The sequence below is a fragment of the Mixophyes fleayi genome, chromosome 1, assembly GCF_038048845.1.
Source record: "Mixophyes fleayi isolate aMixFle1 chromosome 1, aMixFle1.hap1, whole genome shotgun sequence".
Classification (NCBI taxonomy): Eukaryota; Metazoa; Chordata; class Amphibia; order Anura; family Limnodynastidae; genus Mixophyes; species Mixophyes fleayi.
The window spans coordinates 439,192,016-439,212,460 of NC_134402.1; the positions used below are offsets into that span (position 1 = coordinate 439,192,016).

The 20,445-nt window shown below is 40.6% G+C and overlaps 1 protein-coding gene across 1 annotated transcript; it reads left to right on the forward strand.

Moving 5' to 3' along the window:
* Positions 1 to 579: 579 nt before the first annotated feature.
* On the forward strand, positions 580 to 20,109 carry FECH (ferrochelatase). The gene is made up of 11 exons (XM_075184924.1): positions 580 to 733; positions 3,489 to 3,591; positions 6,408 to 6,527; positions 7,234 to 7,382; positions 9,069 to 9,203; positions 9,725 to 9,831; positions 10,010 to 10,108; positions 12,170 to 12,277; positions 17,445 to 17,609; positions 18,526 to 18,585; positions 19,019 to 20,109. Exons 1-11 carry the CDS (start codon positions 631 to 633, stop codon positions 19,151 to 19,153), a joined length of 1,284 nt encoding a protein of 427 aa, XP_075041025.1. The 5' UTR covers positions 580 to 630; the 3' UTR covers positions 19,154 to 20,109.
* Positions 20,110 to 20,445: the final 336 nt, after the last annotated feature.

Consider the following 20,445-nt stretch of genomic DNA (forward strand, 5'->3'; position numbering starts at 1 on the left):
AGTCTGTGTTTCTGTCTGTGTGTGTGTATGTTAGGTAATTTAGATTGTAAGCTCCAATGGGGCAGGGACTGATGTGAGTGAGTTCTCTGTACAGCGCTGCGGAATTAGTGGCGCTATATAAATAAATAATGATGATGATAATCTGGGGGGGGGGGGGTACACTAAGTAAAGGTAAATATTAGTGAAATCACAAATGTGTTACAATTGTGTATATTTTAGTCTATATAATGCTAAAAAAATAAAATAAAAGACAATTTAGTTAAAAACAAAAGCTAAAGAAAGTCAGATTTGTCTTAAAAAAAAGCAATGTAGTCTTCTCTTAGATACCCTAACAAATAAGAAAAGTTCTTATCCATCTTTTAGCACAGTGTCTGGTCAGTAACCATATATAGAGATGTAAACAAAAGATGTTTCTTTTAACAATGTCACTTCCTCATTACACAATATATCAGTTTTTGTATCTTGTATAATAACCCTGTGGATAGCAGGACACTTCCACCTAGTGGGAGTGGACGTGCACTGTGATGGCTTTGGAGGTGACAGAGGGGGGAGCACGTGCTGCGTGGGTGTGTGGTGGATGCGTCCTGAGTGGGAGGCTCCCAGCACTGAGCCAGCCCTCTATGTACATATATGTGTGAGCTGGGCTGGGGTTACGGTACAGAGACTGAGGGAATGCTGCTACTCCTGACCAACATGGCTGCTCTGAGATGTGCACACCGGCTGCTGGGTCACAGTAAGTGCTTCCTGCTCACCCCGGGTGTGGTTACTGTGAGTGGGGATGTCCTGCGTGGGCTGCTGCATCCCTCTTTCCCCTGATAGCTGTCAGTCAGTCTGCTCTCCCAGTAACTCAGGGATCCTGCAGCCCTCCCCCCATGTACCACTAGTCCCCCCATAACATGCATGCACACTGTCACACAGGAACATGTCAGTCACCTGCAGCCCTCCCCCCATGTACCACTAGTCCCCCCCTATAACGTGCATGCACACTGTCACACAGGAACATGTCAGTCACCTGCATGGTGCTGCAGAATAAGATGTCACCTCCTCATACATATATATGATATATAGTTGTACTCTTTATATCTGCATATTGAGCCTAAATGTGCAGTGACAGGTGGTGCTTGAAAAGTGGATTCTGCATATTGTTTACTAAACTGTAACAGTAACTTGCACAAGACATCTTCTGAGTAGTTCTTTAGATCATTCAGAGGATTCCTGGCACTACCAGCTGGTCATCTTGGTCCATGGTGTATAGAGAGGTGCTGTCTGTTACACAATGTACAGGGACCTTGCATAATGATTATACCATGTGATCTGCTAGGAGCCTGGGGACTGCAAGTGGAAAGACTGATGAGAAGGGAAGGGAAATTTAAACAGGTTTAGTTTGGCGTGCATTTTACTTTATTTGCTTTATAGATCCAGTGTTTGTGATTGATAGATGTATATATTATATATATAGATGTGTGTGTAAAAAAAATATATATATATATATATTACACAAATTTTGCCACTGTGATCAGTCTCTCAGTGCCCCTTATCTTGGGCACTGTTCTGGGTGCAGCTGTTGTGTTGTGTCTATAACATATGTGTCTAGAGATATAGGTGGGTGAACAGCTATTGAATAATCTACTAATTATAGCATAACTCCACCAGAAAAAAATAGTTTTGGTTGGAGTTAGTAACTTAAAATTTTGAAACAAAAAAATTTATTTTTTTTGCACGTTCTATGGTTGTTGCAGGTTAAATTGAACTGTTTTTTTTTTTTTTTTTTTATTATTATAATTATTATTATTATTATAGGTATTTATGTACTATTAACACAAGGTTTTTTTTTTTCCCTCACGCCCCAGGGAGGTGATGTCAGCGGTACATTGAAGGCAATTGACCCTCCCCTCCACAAATTTGTTTTCTGGTTATAATTAATACTGCACTTCCTTTGTACAAAATAATAATATTACAACATAATTAATAATTTTAATGAAAATAGACTATTGGTAGCACTCCATATGTTTACAGAGAAAGTCGTACAGACTCCCCATGAATGACAATGACCTGTATTTCAGGTCTAGACCAATTAGTTACTATATGTGTGAATTTGACTGTCCTCTGTACATATTGGTACACAAAATGGCTGCCTCCACTGTGCGCACTGTAAACCGGTGTCAGAGAACAAATGTTTTAAAATATTTTTTTAACTATAGTGTTTTGAAGCAATTGGTGGGGGTGAGTCAACAGCACTCTATTATCGTTCGTCTTTGCCTATTAACGTTCGTTTTTGTGTATTTTGAAAGAATAAAATATATATATATATATATTATATATTTATTTATTTCAAGGCCACACTCAACAACTCGTACCTCTGCTTTTGTTTTGTATTTATATATTTATAGATATTTATTTATAATTTATCCATTGCAGGTGTTGCCTGTCAGTTCATTGGAGCCCATAAAGTGCCTCACTGACCCTACTAGTTGTAGTGAATTTACAGACACTATTCTTCTGTATATTGTTTCCGCCCACAAAATATCTGCCTACATTATAGGACCGTGGTGGGCAACAGGCGGCCCACCGAGCCTTGACCACTTCTTAAATAGCTGAAATGAGCTAGTTATAAGTACATAATATAAGATAATAGCGGAATCTCCACTTTTTTTACTCTTAGAAAATAGATTCATACTTGCCAACTCTCCTGGAATGTCCGGGAGACTCCCGAAATTCGGGTAGGTCTCCCGGACTCCCGGGAGAGCAGGCAAATATCCCGCTAACGGTATATTGCTGTCAAAATGACGCGATTTGCGGTGAATCGCGTCATTTTGGCCCCCGCAACAAAAACGGCATTTTGTCGTGGGGGCCGGGCCAAAATGACTCAATTCACTGCCCTCCAACCACGCCCTCCTTCCTGGGATCTCCCGGAAAGAAGTTTAAAAAGGTTGGCAAGTATGAATAGACTCCACAACATATACAGTGCGGATATTTGCTTTTACTTTATTTTAGTCTGCAGCTGTCTATAAAGGGGATTTTGCCCCCCATTTTTTTTTTCTATTTGAACAGCAATTTCAGCACTGACCACTGCAGGAGGGAAGAAGTGACTGCAGAGCATTGAATATCATATTACAGAAAAGAACAAAAGTAGTAAACAGATTTTTTTATTTTTTTTGCATATACTTTGAAAGTATGTTTAAAGTGGTGGCATTTTAAAAGGCTCACTGAACTTTCATGGAGTTTTGTTTTTTTTTTCTGATTAAACATGCACAGTTGAACCGAAGGGATAGATTTATCAAACGTTCTAAAAAGGAAAAATGGAGCTGTTGCCCATAGCAACTAATCAGATTCTAGCTCTCATTTATCTTGTACATTCTGGAAAATGACAGCTAGAATCTGATTGGTTGCTATGAGCAACACCTTCATCTGGTCAGTGCCACAAAAACGAAACCGTGAGCAGTTCCGAATCTCACCAATTAATGGTCTAGTGGTTTTTATTTGTGCAGCTATGAAGACTGAGACAGCGGCATCGATTTGCTGGCACTCGACGGCGGCGCCCGCTGCTACACAGGGCAGGGAAGTCCAAGCTCGTGTCCATCCAGATAAGAGGTATTTATCCATGTGTATGTGTCATGGGTGGGGAGCCTGTTGCAGACATATCTCAGCTTGCTTGTCTGCCTTACACATCCTGTAAGTGCTTAGCGCATATTGGGGCAGATTCAATTGACTGTGGTGTTCTTGAGATCTAACAGAGTAGACCTGGAGTGACTGACAAGCTTGTAGACTTGCTCTGCCGAGATTCACTGTGTTTTTTTTCCACTATGTTGGTTCATTAAGGGGCTCTAATCTCTTTATTTTCCGTCTGTATTTGTCTAATGCACATATTACGGTATTACTATATAAAAATGGTCTTGTAATAGGACTTGGACTAGTCTCTATGATGCCGTTTCTTGCTGTAAACAAGGAATCCAGACCACCGCCACAGAATATGTAATCGCAGGGAACCAGTCTGGTCCAGTAACTGTGTAGGATAAAATAATTTCTTTGTTGGAACATTAGTAAAAACATTTATCGAAAGCTCCTAGGTTTGACATTCGGATGCCATTCTTGAGTATAAAACAAACCGTCTTATTTAAAATGTATATCCACTATGTTGAAAACAATCTATTTGATTTATTTCTTAATGTGAAACAATTTATATTGCAATAAATGCAGCTATATAATGAAAGTGTATAGAATGTTCTTCAGAAAGTACTAATAATAAAGTAATCTGTTTATATCTCCCTCTTTAATCCATATTCATAGGTTGCTACCAATTTAGAAATCCACTTTGTCTTAAGGGTAATGTTGAACGTGTGTTTAGAACACTGGCCTTTAAATACAGTACTTAAAGCACCTATACATAGTACTGACGTGATACTAGGATCTAGTGGTTCTAAAGTGTACAAGTATCTGTTCATTACTGTATAACGGTGCTCGGTAATTATACCTAAAAGCCGGTGTTTTAATCTCTCGTGTGACATTACCCAAATGATGCAGTTTGTTCCCTTACAGCACTAAGCACGCTATCAATATTAGATGATTAGGTCCAGCAGTTTGTGCGGAATGAACCGATGTACAATAACTCTTTAATAGCACCTTATATATATTATTTTGTAGCAGTGAGCTGCTAATTCTGTTCTTAAGGTGGCATGATCTGCACCCCACATAATAATGGGGAACATATGGGCGAATGTAGACTTGTGGGGTTGATTCATTAAGGAACGTAAATCCTGATACTTGCCGTATTTTGCGTTAATTGCGCTGCGCATACGCAAAAGAACTACACACAAGTGTATGCAATTCATCTTCAAGTGCAAAGGATGCTAATGACGGGATACAATTTCATGGGTGGACCAGGGACAGGAATGGGTGTATGCACATAGTCAATGTACATAGTTTTGAAAAAAACGCACATTGCGCTCGTTTTGTGTTCCTTTATAAGTGAGGCCTCATGTACACAAACTTTGTATGCAGGTCATGTCTGAGTGAGACCTTATACTTTATATGGGGTGATGGGATTCGGATGCTGCAGGGTGTTCTATGTTTTAGGTTTCTGATCTAGCAAGCGTGGCTCGTTAAAGGAGCCCGCAGAGCGTTGAAATTAAGTGGCGTACGCCTTTCCTATAGGCGAGCCCGAGGAACTGACGCGTTTTTCTTGTGGCTGCAGCTTGTCGTGTTTCGCCACTGTACAGTAAGAAGCCCCAGGTTCGTATTTAGGCTACAAACTGCCCCAGGCAGACATCGTAGATGCAGTAACCGTACATAAAAACTACACCCTGAATACAGTGGGCAGTATATGGATTATGTATAATATAGGCATTAAGAAAAAATACTTTGTGCTTGAGGTCACTGTCATTATAGAGTCTTATTTTGTGTCTTATGGATAACTGTGGTAGAACCCCCGGTCATTATCAGGATGACCTATCCAATGTCTGTTTCTGCAGGCGCAGGAGTATAGCACATAGGTGGTCATATGGGTTATGAGCGATCTTGTGCATGATACTGAATCGGTGACTGACTTTCTAAGTGTCCTGCATGACATATAATGTGATCCTTAGTTAATACTTATTGCTCCACTGTTCTATTATTACACTATAGGCAACTTCCACTTTCTGTGATTGGTACAACTTTAAGGTTCATGATGTTTAACCATTCATGTGCCATGCTAATTATTGTATGAATACGTTTGTGGTATTGGTGCAGCAACAATCGGGAGCAGCTTTCATTGATCTGCGGGGTCACATCCCCCGTGGGAGATCTGTTCTTCTGGCTAACACTGATAACTATCCGAATATGTCCGGGGAGGAGTTGTAGAAGCCCATCGATATATGCCCCAATAGGACTATTCGACTTATATTGTAGTGTCCCTGTTTAATCAGTCTTGGTCACTTTCCTATGTAAGTACATTCTCTGTTCTGTGATGTTGGGGTCAGTTTTAGGGGTTAACGTTTAGAATGGGGGGAAAAAAAATCTGCACATCTAAACCAAGCAGATAACTGGCAAAAAGTCTGCTTGCAGGGTACAGTTCCGTTATTTGCTTTTGCTTCCTCTGGACCCTTGTATCTTCTCCCAGACCTCTCCTGTCGGTCTAGTAGCAATCCTCCCACAGTAAAGTAGCTTAATGTATGCCATAATAGCAAGGGTTGTATGATGTCATTGCAGGTAGGCTATGACGTCGCTGGAGGTGTGGCCAGACACTGTTTTCATAAATTAAACTTCAATATTTTTGATTAGTGACCTATAATCAAAACTTTGCAATTTAATATTTCCATAAAGTAAAATGAATACATGTTACAGATGGGGCATAGATATCAAAGGTGATTATTTATACACTGGGTTTTTTTTTTTTTTCTTCTGTGAACTAACAATTGGACTCTTCCCAGGAAACCAAAAACTGGGATCCTTATGCTCAACATGGGAGGTCCTGAGACTCTTTCGGACGTCCACGATTTCCTTCTCAGGCTGTTCTTAGACAAAGATCTCATGACTCTTCCGGCACAGAGGTATGAAGGGATAATATCGCCCATGCACCTACATTTTTGACTTTGCATTTACTATGGGAAATTATCGCGTATTGAGATGACCTATTTGACCACCTTGCTCCACGCTTGTTCAGTGTAGACCTGAGGGTTGCGGAAGCGACTGACATAAGACCCTCCCTTTTAACTGGTCTCTTCAAAATCGTCTCTTCAGAACGAATATCTCCTTGCAATTGTTGTTGCTGGAATAGCTTCTGTAGAGCTAAAGGCTGCAGGAATGTTTTGACCTTGACATGTCCTAATGGCATGTGGAAGCTTACATGCCACAAATAATCCATCGCATGACAACAGAACCAGCTGGCATCAGTCAGGATATGCTAACTCCTGCCACTCTCTCCATAACCTGTCCTGTCATCATCCTGAATAACCAGGAATATTCTGTCTTAATTTACCACATTCTAGGAACAGTTTATCACCTCCTTCTGCTACGATGTTCTTATATCTGACATTGGGATCTCTGTGTCCTGATTGTTCCTTCTTTCGTTCTAAGATGCTCTTAAATGTGTTTAACCTGTAATATTTGTGTGTTTTATGAAGCTTTGTATAAGGCTAGACGTGTTACAGGCCACAAAGGGGGACTTTGTGTGGTACGTTTATGTATTTGTTATTTGTCATCCTTTTGAAGAGCCCAAAAACTTTTTGTGGATAACTAAAATATGTTCATCCCTAGTAAACTTGGGCCTTTTATTGCCAAACGTCGTACGCCCAAAATTCAAGAACAGTACAGTAAAATAGGTGGTGGATCCCCTATAAAGAAGTGGACGGCACAGCAAGGGGACGGCATGGTGAAGGTTTTGGATGAACTATCCCCGGCTACAGGTACCGTGTATAATATGGATATCGATCCCTTTCTTCTACATTGTATCGCTGATATATGTACAATATTTGGTTTTAAGAGTTATCGCAATGCAGGGAACTTACTGGCTGTCTTTGTACCACACAGGGCCATCTTAACAACATTATGGGCCCCCGGGTAAAGCAGTGCACCGGGGCCCCTTGATATAGATATATAAATGTATAGAGATACAGATATAGATATATAGAGATAGATGTACTTGCTCAGTGACCCTTGCAGGTTTTTTTTCTTTTGCAGGATTATTTTTTCTCATTAAGAGCCGTGCCTATGGGGCCCCCTTGCCTGTGGGGCCCCCGGGCAGCTGCCCAATGGAAAAGATGGCCCTGGTACCACACACATACTGGGCAGTGTTGGTTATACTGGTATTTAGACTTTGGGAAGAACATCCCTGAGCCCCCCCCACCCCCCTTTCTCCCCAGCTTTAATTTAACATTTAAATTTGTCACATAACTGCTGTGCCAAGGTGCAAAATTATACCATCTATCTGGATTTACGGCTAACTCTAGATGAATAATTGTTAGTATTAATTATGTATCATTGTTTATATTGCACCAGCCTATTGTGCAGCTCTGTACACAGAATATCTCATCCTCATCTCTGCTTTGCTGAATGTATGGGATATGTTTCAATTGGTTTAATAATCAAATGGTGTTTTGTAGTAAAAGTGACACAAACCAGTTGTTGTATCAAAGTTGCAAAACGGTGGAAAATCCCTTTGGAGCCAAACAAGTGTTTTTAGTCTCTTCTTTTAATGTAGTTATTCCCACCCTTGATGTAGCTTGGCTGCATATGTGAATGGCTTTATTCTCCTTTTAAATTTGTGTCCCATATGCTACTGAAACAATTGTTGGGAAAAACTTATTCTATTTAAAAAATGAAATAAAATAAAGTTTCACAAATAGAATAACATCTTTATGAATAGTTTTTAATCCCCCTTAAAAGAAAACTTGCATACAGCATGCTGTATTTTTCCGTGCAAAGAAGAATGTGCCTTTTGTAAATGACAATTAAGCCTGTAGCAGGTTATACTTTAAGCTCTGTCTGCTTTGAAGGCTCTTTTTTTTTTTTTTTTTTTTTTTTTTTTTCCCAATAAAAAACCCCCAAAAAACCCCAACTATCATCCAAAGGACTCGCGACTTTGTCTTAATGCAGCAATAACGGTTCCCTCTAATCAGTAGTCTTCCCAGCTGTATATCCAGTCCTCTCTGTGTGTAATCTATAAAGCTGTGGGACGAGATACCGGAGGTCAGGGTGGGTTTTGGTTCCCACTACTGTGCAGTATAAGGGAGGGATCGCTGCAGACACCTTCTGTGAAGATTAGATAGACCAGAAACATGAACGTTTCGCTGGATCTGTACTTTTTTGCTGATTGAGTATATTCTGTGTAGCACTAACTGGAAGTTGCTCAGTACTGTGTGTGTATTGTGATAAGTTTTAATGTCGCTGCTTGTATGAAATTTATACAAAACCGTACATTAGTGGAGCATTACTACTCCATTTAAAGGACGATATAAAGTTCCTTTTCGTGTATGTATAATTCTTCATGTGAATAATAGTATATAAATAGGTCCTATTTTATAATTGGAGTTGTGTTTTGTAATATATCTACGAGTTAGGAGCTGTTTATGTAACGTTTCCTCTTCTAACAGCACCTCACAAATATTATATTGGTTTCCGGTACGTCCATCCGCTTACTGAAGCCGCAATCGAGGAAATGGAAAGGGACGGTGTAGAGAGAGCCATCGCCTTCACGCAGTACCCTCAGTATAGCTGTTCCACCACCGGTAAGTGCGCGGTATGAAGGCCCAGCTGGCAGTAATAGACTATTATTTATTGTTATGTCCGCAGGAAGTGTAGGACTGGTGTCATCATGACGGTGTGGACTGGGGACAGTCCCTTTAAGAGGACCTCTAGTCTACTCTCCCAGTTGGCCAAAATCAAATTCATACCAGGGGCAAAAGCAGGATTTGCTGAGGGGGTTTCCACACCACGCCGCCAGTGGGCGTGACCAGCATGCATGAGGGCGTGGCTATAATATTAGACAGTGCTTGGCTGCTCTCCAACTCTTCCTATCCCCATAATATACATGGGCAATGCTGGGTGCACTACTGTTAGGGGCACACAGCTCTCCATTTTCAAGCAGAGCTGTGTGCAGCGGGGGCAGGGTCCAGCCACCTCAATTATACAGTGCCCCTGGCTTGGAGGGGGGTTTCCAGGCACTAGGAAAGCCCCCCTCGGTTTCCGCATGTGAACTTTGTCTTTTGTCCTGATCGCTGTTCTAAATTTTAGTTTTTCCTCTGGTCAGGAAGCAGCTTGAATGCAATTTATCGATACTATAAAGCTAAAGGCGTTCAACCCAATATGAAGTGGAGCGTTATTGACCGTTGGCCAACACACCCTCTCCTTATTCAGGTAACAAGGATCCAACCATGTATGGATTTCCCATTTGCTGTATTGCTCATATTCTAGTATTGTCTTCTTTTTTTTTTTTTTTTTTTTTTTTTTTTTCCCCCTTAATTGATTTTGCGTTCGGTTTTTGATAACTTGCTTTCAGTTTATATTGATACGTGTATCTTTCATTGGATTTCAGTGTTTTGCCGATCACATCCAGAAAGAGCTGAATATGTTTCCGGTAGACAAGAGAGGAGATGTGGTTATTCTGTTCTCTGCCCATTCCTTGCCCATGGCTGTAAGTGTTACATTTTATTGATGTTCCAAAAATGTCGCCAATGCACAACTGTGCTATGTGTTTGTTAAACCTTTGCATACCCTAGTACACAATTTGTTATTTATTTTTTCAGGACAATTAGCACGGTCTTTTGATATGTTATCTTTTATTTATATAGCCCCAAAATATTACACAGCGCCATGCAGAGAACTTTATTCATGCCCGCTAGTCACTGACCCAGGGAAAAGTATAATTTCCCTACCCAAGACACACATGCACACGGGGCGGTTTAGTTGGAAGGCTGTTAACCTAACAATGTGTTTTTGGGCTGTTGATGGAAACTGGAGCATTTGGAGGAAACCGCTTTGCATAACATACAGGGCCCGAGTCATTAAGGAGAGCAAAGCAAAAGGACTAAGTTTGCTCCTGGACAAACCATGTTACAATGCAAGGGGGTGCAAATTAGTGTATTATTTTGCACATAAGATAAATACTGGCTGTTTTTTCATGTAGCACACACATACTTGATAGCTTATTTGTACACTGAAATGTAAAGTTGGATCTATGACATGCCCTACCCAGCTATAAATCTGTCCCCACATTTTAAATTTACATCCCCCTCCAATGCAACATGGGTTTGCCAAGGTGCAAAGTTAATCCTTTTTTTTTTTTTTATGCTTTGCTCTCCTTAATGACTCGGATATGTATGTAATATTTATAATATAATATATTCCACTTTCAAGAGTGTCGCATGCATACATGTGTCCAGAATTGAAGTTCAAGATAATATTACATCCCCTATGTGCGCTAATATCTTGCCTTCTGTTAGGTTTTTAAGAATTAAGTATGAATACACCATATGCTGCAGGGGGTTCTGTTTGTTTTAATATGAAAAGCCAGTAAGGACTGTTTTGACGTGTTTTATTTTTGTCCCGTAAAACCCAGGCAAAGCAACTTTTTTGAGTTACAAATATAATAAAACAATTCTGGGCACCTGTTTCCATCCACCCTTTATTCAGTTTGTATTAGTGATCTGATTCTGTTATAATAATGGTCATTTAAATTGCGACAACTACAGGAACTGTATGTATTTTAAATTGTGAAAGCGGCGTTACCACCCAGGAAAATTAGTTTCCTAAGGTGGGTGTTACCCTGGCTGGTGTTTCGGGCAGAAGGGGTTGGGTAGGGAGTTGTATGCAGCGGGTATTCCCTGGGCTGTGCTGGTTCTGTAATACAGAACTATAAACGTTTTAAGTTTTGTATGAATGAATAATGAATCTTGTACTGCCACCTTGTGGTGGTGCTTTATTGTGTTTCTATAGATTTTCTCTTTAGTCTGGACCTGTCACCAGGATAATATAGGTGTTTTATTGAAATGTGTAGTGGCTGTAAAAAGTGTTTTTGAGGTTGTTTGTTTTTTTGTTTTTTTTTATGTTTTCCCAACAACAAAAAATCTGGTGTTTATGTTCATGCAATAGACTTCAGCTGGGTACACATCTATCCCATTATCGTACAGACCCCACAATAATCGACCGTTTGTTCAGATATTGCACTGGTGTGTACACTCCCAGGATAGTGATACAATGTGCTTTGGTACGATAAAACGTTTAGGTTTGGTTTTATAACTTTTTATAACAAAATCACTATCAACAATTTAACAATGTCGGACAAATGTGATCTGAAGGTAAATCTTGTAGGTGTGTACACATAAATCGTACTACTCAACAGGACTTTTAGTCGTTGGTGAAATCGTTACAAAAATCGCATCTACAGTAACTTCCTGTAGTGTGTACCCAGCTTTACCCTGTATATCTCTGCAAGGTGTATGATCGTTTTTGTTGCTTTGTTACAATCGGGTCAGACTTTACCTCTGACCTTGTTCCAGCTTTTATATCCGTGTGATCATCACAGTGTGTGGCTAGACTGAGCAGTGATCCCGGCAATGGAGATTGTCAGTGGGATGGGACCATGTAGTGAGACGGCTGATCTGTCCTATTATCGAGGAGGATTGTGCCATTTACCCATTACCGTTTCTGTGCCAGCGTTTAACTTTTTTTTTTTTTTTTTATGGGTGTTTTACAGGTGGTAAACCGAGGAGATCCGTACCCACAGGAAGTCGGAGCCACGGTGCAAAAAGTCATGGAGAAACTTAACTTTTCCAACCCCTACAGACTTGTTTGGCAATCCAAGGTACGTGGCCTGTCCTACACAAGGGGTCTGACGGCATCATCCCTTCAGTGGTTATTGGTGAAGCCTGTGTCATATTGGGAATAACACTTTTTTTATATTATTTTTTTGTTTTTAAGGGGGGGGGGGGGTGGTTGTGCCAAACAGTATTGTGTTTTTTTTTTTTTTTTTTAAAAGCAAAATCGTTTGCTCCCCACTCTATTTAGTCTTCGCCCTAGTGCTGGCAGGCTATTGATGTGTGAAAAATTTGACGTAGGGTTCCCCCTAATTTAATTGAACCAGCACTAGGCAAACCAGCCGGGGTGATAGGCACTATACCGGGGGGGGAAACGCAGTTTGGGTCCCACGGCCATAATGACTAAACACCCACAGACTGTTCAGCGCTGGCCTGGATTCCCTAGGGATTGTGGTCAGCTGAAAAATGTAAGCGGGACACCCAGGCCAGTGCCGATAGCACTAGGACTCTTCCTACTACCCCTGGGCTGTGGGTAGTAGGGTAATAAATGGGGATTTTGTATGAAAAAAAAAATAAAAATTTTTTTGCTTGTGGAACTACATGTCCCAGCCAGCCATGTTGTCCTAAATAGTGTGGGCATGCTGCTACTTGTCTAACTACAAGCACCAGCGTACCCATAGCGCCCAGGGCATGTTTGCACTTGTAGTAGAACCACAAGTGCCAACATGCTCTTACACCCACGGCTGGCTGTGGTCTGTAGTTCCACAAAGCAAAATGTTAAAAAAAAAAAAAAAAACACCCTCATTCCAACCACAAATCTTTATTAAAAATAATAAAACCCCAAGAAATACAGTAAACACCCTCATGTACAGATTTTAATAAAAAAAAAAAAAAACTCACCATGGACGAAATCCTCAGTTTTATGATGCTTTAGTTACACACACTCATTTACGCAAAGTCCCAACAAATATTTTTACCTTTGAAGAAAGGTCCGGCTTGCCCACTGTCCCACAAATATTTGTACCTTACAAATGTCCATGCTTGGCCAGTGTTCAAATGTAAATTTAAAAAAATGTACCTCCTTGTAAAATCTCTAATTCTGCTGTACAGGGGGGGGGGGGCATTGTTGCTTGCAGTGCTGGGGCCCTTCTTCATTGCAGTGTGGGGGCCCATTCTCTTGTGCAGTGCTGGGGCCCTTCTTGATTGGGCCCCTACACTGCAATCAAGAATGCCCCCAGCACTGCAAAGGAGATTGGGCCCCTACACTGCAATCAAGAATGCCCCCAGCACTGCAAAGGAGATTGGGCCCCTACACTGCAATCTCCTTTGCAGTGCTGGGGCCATTCTTGATTGCAATAATTTACTTTTATTTTTTTATAGTAAAAGGAGTTCCTTAACCACTCCTCATTTCAAACTCGCTAGGACCAATAATAGAGCGCGAGGGGGTGAATGCAAAAAAACAACTGAATTGAGCGTTTTTGTTTTTTTTTTTTAAAACGCACGCTCGAACAGGAAAAAACGAGCGCGTTTTTTTTTTTCGAGCGCGAAATTTTAACGCATCTCGCTAACAATTGAATACCCCCCCATATAGTGATGGGGCAATATTCTAAATTTAAGAACAAAAACAGAATCATTTGGGTCCCAATCAGTGGCTGAATTGGAAATATTGAAGTGGTGGTATGAAAAAAAGTAATTAATGGAATGTGATAGTGTTACAATGAAGGCAGTTGGAGAAGTGTCGGTATGACATACCACCGTATATACCCCCCCCCTTCCACTGTCACCACCATATACCCCCCTCCACCCCCCTCTATCACCACTGGAGAAGCTTATTGAAATCGGGGAACATGGGGTTGTATGTAGGTCTAGCAGGTGAATAATTGGAAGGTTCAGTCCGCTGCATTAGGTTTTGGGTTCCAGAATCTGACATGGGGGCAGAGCCAATAGAAAATTTGCAGATTAAAGGTTAAACCAGTACAAATAAATCTAGTAAGTGTAGCGGACCTCTCATCATTCTGGACAATACCCGGAGCTCTCTGCTGCTAACTGATTAGAAAGATAAGCATTCAAGCATTCAACGCGGATGGGACACCCATACGTGATACACTTTTGCATAGAAACAATGAAGCAAGAAAAGCCAAACTACACTCACAGTTTATATCTTATGTTTGTTTTTTTATTATTTATTTCATTTAATAGTTGAGCTCACACTGCCACCTTGTGGTTGTGTCGTAGTGTGTTTGTGTTTTTTTTGTTTGCTTTTTTTTTTTACATGGGCTTGTCACTAGGTCGAGCAGATTCTGGCAGTAAATACAAGTAGTCACTATCTGAGTGACATAACATCAGCCTGTCACATGACATAGTTGTCCAATAAGAAACTGCTGGGCTACCGCAGTCTGTAACATGGGGGTCGGCACACGGCATGTAGGTATGTTATTACAGTTGTATACCCCCGGGTCACTTTAACAGCTGTGGCCCCCTATGAAAGTGTCCCTTGTACCCCCACCCTGATGGTGGCCTTGTACTGTGTATATACTAAATATGGGCTCCTTGTGTGAGTCTGTTGGTGCCCTGTAGTTTCCAGCAGTGGAGTCACATGAGATTCTGACTTACAAAGCTCAACACTTTCACACAGAGTTCTATTCATACTGAGCGGCTTAGTGTCACTTGCACTAAGACCGTACAGCTAATTATTTCTGTGCTCTCCAGGCGTACAGGTATTTAGTAAACAAAATAACAAAAGGGATTCATGTGCTCAAATTAACACAGACCTAGTTAGTATGAAGCATTGTCTAAGTGTCCATAAAAAGGAAGTAGAAGTCTGTAAAGTGTGCTGGTGAAGGACGAGAGCTGAATATGGGATAAAACAAATCAGAATTTAATGATCAATGCACAATATATAAAGCCGCACATATAAATCATTATGCAAGTAAAGATAAAATCAATACTGCTGGTGCAATCAATTTTTTTAAAGTATTTTAAACAGTAATGGTAGATTTTGAATGAGGAACTCTGTCCCAATACTTGCGGTACCCTCCAGTGGGTATGGAATCAGTACCGCAAGTATTGGGACATTCATTCAAAATATACCATTACTGTTTTAATACACCGAAGGTGTATGGCCAATATTAAAAATCAGTTCTAGGAGATTAATCTATATAAGAGATGCTGCCTGGCCTTCTAGCTAAACAAAAATGGCAAAGTTCCTGCAGTAACACGTGTGGCCAGCAGGTGTCCTTCCGTTCTTCCACTGCTAGATGTTTCAATACTCTACTCAAGGATTCGGTTTTATACGAACTGAAAACTATCTATGTATGTGACAGGAGGTGCTTTATTAAAAAGAAAAAAAGACTTTGTGAGACGAACAATGGCCCAGTGCTCATTTCTACAGCCAAATGGTTGATCTCCCATGCTAAATCTTACTAGCCCCAAAGCCTATGACTGTGTCTTGTAACACCTCTCCTTAAAGATTGGACTCCTGTTGTAATGTCTCACCTGATGATTGATGCAACATTGCCGTATTGAGACACCTTACTTCATAAACCTTCCTGGTTACCTGCCCCACTGTACAATTAACAGTTAACGCTGATTTTTCTCCTGGGAGCTTTTAGCAGATGAGTCTCAGGGCTGTGTTTTATGATGCCTTTATAATCTGAGTTACACACAGGGGGTCCTCTGAGCTGTCAACTACGGACCCCCAGCTCCTTCCTGCTTTGTCAGATGTTTGTTATAGCTGTAACACTTGTTTAATATGCAGTTGATATGTTATTACAGATAAGGGTCTTTCTATGATTAAATGTTTTGTTTTAGCTTATTAATTATATTAAGGGTAATATGTGGCCCTTTTGAAACTTAGAGGGTAACCCATGTGGCCCTTGTGTATCATGTTGCCGACCCCTGGCCTAAACCAATAGGTTTATTTAAACAAACTCAACAGGAGGCTCCACCCCAATGGCAGAGAATTTCTGACTCTAAAATAAATTATTCCTTACTTGGATAAGATAATAAATACAAACTAGAACTGGTCAATAAATAAAACTGTCACCATACCCCAAAACCTTATAATAAAGTTTTGTCTCTGCATATAGAATGATTAGAAATGTGTACCTTACATTAGGAGACTTTTACTTAATATATTATATGTGAGACAACAGACCGTTATAATGGGCACAAATATTCCGTTTGTTCATCTTGCGCATTTATAAATGCCCGTTGGGGGAAGTACCTTTGTGTCGGCGGTCTGCACAGATGTTCTTGGAATTGCAGGTTTGGTTGAAAATGCACATGGTGGAAATTCCTGCCTGTTGGTACCACCATCTTCAATAATTACGTTGTTCTCCTAAAACACAGCCAATACAAGCCTCTCTATGCCTTAAATCGAGAATCTGGGACATAAACCCTGTCTTTATTTCATATGTCACTATTTTTAATTTATTGTTCATTCAGCACCCCATTAAACTAGGACCTGACTCTTTTGAAAGCATATTCTTCACCTTTTAAAGCTTGCTTAAATCTGTCGTCCTAATGCATAATATATATTTTTGCGTGTGGAAACCGCATGAGTGTATGAAGCCTTGATTTAGCCCCTATCCTCTCTGCTCCGATCACAAGATGCAAGGGCATGCCATCGTGACCTGCAGCTCCTTCTGCTTATCAACTGGGAGCATCTGGACAAGACTAGGTGACTAATGTCACAAACTGGCATCTACGCTGCAGACCTGCATGTTCACACTTTTCTAATTTAATGACCCTAGATGACTCTTTCACGAATTGGGCAGCTCGGTGGCTTAGTGGTTAGTACTTCTGCCTCACAGCACTGAGGTCATGAGTTCAATTCCCAACCATGGCCTTATCTGTGTGGAGTTTGTATGTTCTCCCCGTGTTTGCATGGGTTTCCTCCGGGTGCTCTGGTTTCCTCCCACACTCCAAAAACATACTGGTAGATTAATTGGCTGCTATTAAAATTAACCGTAGTCTCTATCTCTCTGTCTGTGTGTGTGTGTGTATGTTCGATAATTTAGACTGTAAGCTCCAATGGGGCAGGGACTGATGTGAGTGAGTTCTCTTTATACCGCTGCAGAATTAGTGGCGCTATATAAATAAATGTTGATGATGATTCCTCAACGAGTGCCTTTGTCTCATCAAGACTGCGTTGATACAGCCCTAGTTTATTTTGCCATTGTAACGACGCACTCCTTCCCTTCTCCATTTCAGGTCGGGCCTATGCCCTGGTTGGGTCCTCAGACTAATGATACGATTAAAGGTCTCTCCGAGCGAGGGAAGAAGAATATTTTACTGGTTCCCATCGCCTTCACCAGTGATCATATTGAAACTCTCTACGAGCTGGATATAGAATACGCCCAACATCTTGCCAAAGAGGTAACGTTCACTCTCTGAGCCGGCTGTCCAAGTCCGTCTTCTCCCGAATTGCAGATCTTCAGTCTGGACTTGTGGCTTTAGTTCGGAGAGAGTTTGGTCTCCTATGTAAATAAATAAATACAAAATCTATTGTGATGCTGTTGTAGCTTATTTGAAGTGTCTGCAATGATGACCAACAGCGTTGTATCTCTGTATACAGCACCTGTGTTTATCTGACTCGGCTTGGAGAAGATCTTTGCTTCAATGAGCCCTAGGGTTTCAAATTCTTATGTAGAAGTTGGAATTGTTCTACAAAGCACAAGTCCAATAGCTCTACAGATAATCCCATGTAATGCTCTAAGAGGAGGAACCTGCCACATTGATTTCTGTGAATACGTAGTGATCTATAGGCTTAAGCGATTCCAAGGAGAGCTATAGGGAACATCGTAACAGTGTTGTAATGTCTCTAAGATTAGTAGTTACCCTGTCTCCCACCAATGTTATATTTCGGGAATATATTTGTCACTATAGGGATATTCTGTTGAAAGTTACTTCCTTTTTAAAATAATATACTGTCACCAAGTTCTAAATTGGCTTTTTATTTGGGGGTTACATAGTGTCCCGTGACCCCTCTTTTCCCCCTAGCACTTCCTGTAGCGTACTCTTCATTGCATAGCTGGACTCCAAAGCCTATATAAGATTTATTCACACCCCCCTTTCTCCAAAAGTTTATGACAAGTTTTGTATTGTAAAATGGAAAGCCCAAAAGAGTTGGCCTGGGAAATTGATTGCATTTGAAAATTTAGATATACACTTCCTATGCATTGTTATAACATTTTACATAATTAATAATCCATTTAATAAGTGTTCAGCAGTATATGAAACGATCGCCGAGAGAGTCATTCCTCCTTTCTCTCTCTCTCTCTCTGTTTTTCAGTGCGGAGTGGAGAACATCAGAAGATCTGAATCGCTTAATGGAAATCCATTGTTCTCCAAGGTATCAGTATTGTTAAACTAGGTTTTAATGTTATTGACTGCTGGCCGGTGATTATTGGTTCTTAGTTCCAGCCGCTGTTAGAAAGGCAAAAATCCATTCTTTTTAAGTGGGGAGAAGTCTGGCCAGGATAAACACTGCCGGATTTGCATGGAGGCTATATACACCTTGAAGAATTAGAAGAGGCAGCCCGTGTTTAAAGGTCGTAAGGTTTCCTTTGTACAGTGGCTTCCCAATGGTGCTTGGGATGAAGGATGCAAAACAGCACGGTGGAAATCGATGGGGGAAAAGTTAGAAATTTGCCTTAGTTTTGCTATATGTTTGATCGCCAACAATATCTTTTTCATGTACACCAATGTTTGTTTGTTATTGGTTTTCTTTTGTTCAATACGGGCTTTTTATTTTTTATTTATTTTTCTCTATTTTCATCCTCTAGGCTCTCGCTGACTTGGTCCACTCCCATATGAAATCCAATGAGATCTGTTCGAAACAGTTAACGCTACAGTGCCCAATGTGCGTCAATCCCGTCTGTGGAAAAGCAAAAGCATTTTTTACGAATCGGGAACTGTGAACAAGTTTCGCAGGTCTACCGAGAGAGGCACAAACTTCAAGGATTTATCATTTTCACAATCTCTTCTTTTGTTTAGTTTTTTATTTACATAATTCATGCATTGTTTTTTATTTAAGATGAATGCCTTTTTTTTTTAGTTTTGTTTTTTTGTTTTTTTTGGTTTTTTAAATGTCACTGAATAAGCCTGTTTTTTGGCTGTTTTTGTTTTTCTGAAGACTAATATGCTGCCATAAGTGTAGGTATTACTGACCGTATCTCTGCTTGCCTTGTCCTTCCTCCTTAACCATAAAGGATCATATAATGGCACTTTAGGAAAAGACTCTCTTTAAGTTTGGTTACGCTGGCTCCCTTAAAGTGGTGACATAAGGTCAGGGCTATCTATCGTAATGACATGGCAAGCATCAATAGATGGCTCGGGGTCCAACGTTTGTTGCACGGGCAAGAAGGTAATGGGAAAGGATGCAGAAGTAGCAAACCAGCAATTATGTCTTCCTGCAGGATAAATCTTTTACCCTGTGACCTAAAGAGGCCCAAGTGCTTCCGCTTGTCTGATGGTCGTCCCCTGACGAGACTGATCTAGAAAACATCTGTCCAATCTGCCTGCGATAAAAACACTCTACATCCGCACAGAAGGATCCTTCTGGATGAAGCCATATAGATATGGTGTTCTCAGTCTAGTTCTTGAAGCAGGATGCACTGCTGGCTTAGCAGTCTGGGAATTATAGTCCAACAACCAGTTTATGACAGATGTAAAGTCCTTCTTGTGCATTGATTTAAAATGCAGCAGTTCTGTCTTTCAGTCTGTTCTGTCTTCACCCATGTATCCTACAACTACTATGCTGGCAGAGAACAAGTCCGGGGGAGCAGTGTAACCCGTTACACAGAACAATATATAATATTTGAATGATTGCTGTATTGTACGTTGATACCTCTTTATTAAATACTATATGATTTCATTGCTTGGCTGTAAAAGATTCGGGTAGATACCTCATCTCCTCCGCAGAACCACTCGGACAATGTTTCAATGAGATGTCAAAATATCTTAAACCCCTTTTGAGATGTTAAAGTAACACTAGAATCTCTCCGTATTCTGGCGCTGGGCCAAAGGTTTACCATAGAGAAGACCCAGCGTAAGGTTTACTGATACCAAGGCTGCCTATGTCTGCGTCACTATATGAGTCTGCTGATCTGAGACAACAGAATTGTGTCCTCTGGATAGTTTAATGCACACTAACCTCGTTGCCGTTTATAATTTATATTTCTTTAAACATGGATTTAAGAATAGACTTATT